The 3925-nt window shown below is 33.6% G+C and overlaps 1 protein-coding gene across 1 annotated transcript; it reads left to right on the forward strand.

Annotated features, from left to right (window-relative positions):
• Positions 1-2182: 2182 nt before the first annotated feature.
• Positions 2183-3532, forward strand: LOC114404160. The gene has a single exon (XM_028367259.1). The coding sequence runs from the start codon at positions 2213-2215 to the stop codon at positions 3269-3271; it is 1059 nt and encodes a 352-aa protein (XP_028223060.1). The 5' UTR covers positions 2183-2212; the 3' UTR covers positions 3272-3532.
• The last annotated feature ends 393 nt before the right edge of the window (positions 3533-3925 follow it).

Genomic DNA, 3925 nt, shown 5'->3' on the forward strand with positions numbered 1-3925 from the left:
TTTTAGCTTACACATAAAGAATAAAGATTAAAGATATTTCAGCACCAGAACACATAGAAATAGACTAGAGATAATTGAAAAATGAAGAATTGGGTTCATGTGTATTATATTACTTGGATTATGTCTACAAAAACTACGAACCAAAACCTTGGAGACGACGGACTCTCACAAACACAATTTCACTCTCTCCTTAGTTCTAACTAAGGTTACATATATATATTGATGGAGGATAGGGTTGGAGGCTTAATCCTCAATCTGAATGAGGTTATATATACATGTGTTTGTGGGGATGGAGTTAGGGTTGGAGGCTTAACAATGTTTCATGTCCAGGGAAAGTAATTCTGAATGCTTAGATACATTGATTTTTAAATGATTCGTTGATATTTTTATTTTATTATTTCTCTTTCTTTCCCAATTTACCCCTCCTTTCTCTTCATCATTGTCATTTGTCCACTTACATTTCCTTTCCCCCACACTTAGATCTGCTTCTTTGATGTTGTCGACAATGGTAGATCGTTGGAAGAATATCACGAGCAACTTGTACGTCATCATTTTGGTGTTGCATGCCACAATGGTGAACACCTGCATTCTCGTATGCCACGTGGGTTTTCATGTCAAACCACCATCACCATTGCCCCAAAGAGGCTATGATACGGTCAAACCAAGGGTCACAGATCACACACTTTGTTTTCCTTTTTCTCTTTAAAGACGCATGAGTGTGGATGCAAGTAGTTCATCAAAGTTATGTATGATGTCTTTGTTGATATGGATTTGGTTTCAATTTGCTGGTTGTAGTTTGCATATTTTGCAATTAACAGAGTTGATAATTTTGAATTTTGGAATTATGATATGTTGGTTTTTTATTGAAGTAAATCTAATTTTTCTGTTTTAAATCTTATTTTGATAAATTCCTTTGATGATTTGATTTTGGATTCCCAATATGGATTCCTAATTTTATAACTATTGAATTTGGTTTGTTGATCATTTTGAGTAAATTTGTTTATTGAATCCTGATATGTTGGCCTGCAGACTTTGGTAAATGTGATTTTAAGTATGGATGTCGAGTAAAATTGATTTTTTCAAGTACTGGTGTCATTCTTCCTTTGGCAACAAGGTTTGCTTGCGAAGCGAGGAGTCTTCAAATTCAAAACTCCAACTCCTTTTTGAGGTTCACTAAGACTTTGTAAAAACACATAAAAACCTAATAAAATTTTCTGCAATTAACTAGATGAAAATTAAAAACCTAAACGAGAGTAAATCCTAATCAATTGGGATCAAAGTAAGCAATAAATGAGAAGAGAGATTATTGTTGTAAAATTTAAGTGTAAAATTAACAATGCACAACAATTATGAACAAGTCACAAAAAAAAATGAACTTGCGTGTGTGTTGAAGAAGACAACCACTGAACACTTTCCTTGCTAGTTTATTATGCGTACAGTTACAAATTAATTTGGATAATTTTAAAAAGATATTTTATTTATAAATTTATAATTCACATTCTTAATGAATTCCAATAAAAAAGAATTTAATTATCATGTACTAATAATATCAAACAAATAATAATCATTCAATCATAAATTATTGTTTGTATAATTTTTAAGATAATTATTATAAAAATAAATAAATTTATTCTACATGTTAATTTGTGTTTTTTGTATAAAACTATTCTATACTTTTAAGGCATATAGACTTTTTTCTAAACAAAATAGAAGGAAAGTTAATGTTTGCGACCATTAGTAGTTGTGAGCCGTATGTTAGCTATAGTCTATTTTCTACCTCGTAAATGTATGTTGACATCAATTATTATTCACTTTCTTTGGCCCTAGATTCTTTTTGTACGCTTTGACATATGACTTATATTTTGATTGATGCCAGCACGTATAAAGTTCAACATATGATATAGTTATACTTAATATACCAATTCATGCATGTGCTATACATTACAGGGAACAATTGATCATTATTATTATTAGTGTCTTCCAAGTTCCTGCTTATTTAATACAAAAAGTCAGCTGATACATATATAATTAACTACAGTGGACAAAGAACATGGTCATCACGACTAAGATGTTCATGTTCATGTTGGCACGCTACTACACATTCTTTACAATATTCTATGCTTCATCTTTATAAGTAGTCAGCTACCATTTGGCGCTTCACAAGTCCATGTTGATTGAGTTTCTGATATAGAAATCCCTATTGTCCAAAAGCATGGCTTCTGTACAAGTAGATAAAACCACCATAGAAGTTGATGATTTCCTTGTACGAGAGATTGAGAAACACAGAATTTCAACCATGGAGAGCTTGCAAAATGAAAAGCAAATTATGGTGGATCCACTTTCACTAAAAGGTTCTATTAAATACCTTGAGACCACCACCACCATGCTTCCAACTATAATCACAACTTCATCATCCATCATTTTGCACCCTCCACCACTACAACCTCCAAAGCCAAGATTTTTAAGCACAAGTCTTCCAAATTCAGCGAACTCATCTCCTCGCTTTGCTTCACCACTTTCCAAGAAGAAACCAAAAGGAGAGAGCCCGGAACCACAAAGCCAAGGAAGTAATTTTACACACAAACTTCAGCATTTGCTACAAGAAGTGCAATTAAGGAAGAGCAAGTCATGTGGTGAAGCAAGAGCATTTGCTACCTCAGATGAATTTGATCACTGGTTGAGTAAACTAAGTGCATTGGAGCATGATAAGTGGCACCATGACAACCTCTCCAAAATTGAAGTTGTTAAAGAAAGTCCAAAGAGTGTTAATAAGCTTAAGCACATGAAAACAACACATGCTGGATTTAAATGCAGTGCTCTATGCCTTTATCTACCAGGCATTGGTGGCAAAGTAAAGCCGGTTAAAGCAAGAAAGGAAGAATCAGAAAAGGGTGGTGCAATGTCTCGGACAATTTCCTTGGAAAAATTTGAATGTGGTTCATGGTCTTCTGCAGCAATATGCAATGAGATTGGAGCAGACTCCACTAACTCCTACTTTGATCTGCCTATGGAGTTAATCAAATGCAGTGCCAATGAAGTGTATTCTCCCGTTGCTTCGGCTTTTGTTTTCGAAAGAGACCTTAAAGGGATTCTGAAGAATGGTTCCTCAAGAAACAGTGTTAGAAAATCAGACGCATCGCCTCGCCATGTTCGGTTTTCTACATCATCTTCTGCATCACACCCTGCCTCTCCAGCCTCCTGCATCTCTCCTCGTTTGAGGAAAGCCAGAGAAGATTTCAATGCCTTCTTAGCAGCAGCACAAAGTGCGTGATTTTAGCCTATGGAAATATGAAATGTTAAATAAAATTGCCTACTCAGAAAGGTTCATTTGTAGATGTTTATGTTATCTTTCTATTCACCAGCTTATGTAGTCAATGTCTGCAATCTGCATAATCGTTATGCAAGCGCTGGACTGCATGTTAACCAATTAGTTTTAAAGAGAAAATGTAGGGTAGTTTTGTTTTTGATACAGATGATCATCTATGGTTTTCTCACCATGCATAAAATATTAAACTGTACTTAAAGAGAGTTATTTGTCTGAGGTCAGTAATCTCAAGAAAACTTTTGATTTTTACTTAGATTTCGGTCACATAAGTAAGATGTGTTTTAGTTAGCAATGGTGTGACAACCGATGCAAGAGTTTGTTTCTACAGATTTTACATCTACCATCATTATGTGAATTAGATTTATTTTATGTATAATATTATATGAACAATATTTAAAGGAGACAAAAAATAAACAAATTGGTGTCTTAACAGTTCAATTAAATGAATTTGTATACTATAAAATACATTACCTCTCTATTATTTACATTTTCCTCTGATATGTAGTTATTATAGCGGAGTATATCATTTTTTGAACAGAAATAGAATAGAAAATGTCCGTAACATCAAGGAGATCTCTATATATTTGTAAAAACAGGGAG

This window comes from Glycine soja, unplaced genomic scaffold, assembly GCF_004193775.1.
Source record: "Glycine soja cultivar W05 unplaced genomic scaffold, ASM419377v2 tig00002096_1_pilon, whole genome shotgun sequence".
In the NCBI taxonomy this organism is placed as follows: Eukaryota; Viridiplantae; Streptophyta; class Magnoliopsida; order Fabales; family Fabaceae; genus Glycine; species Glycine soja.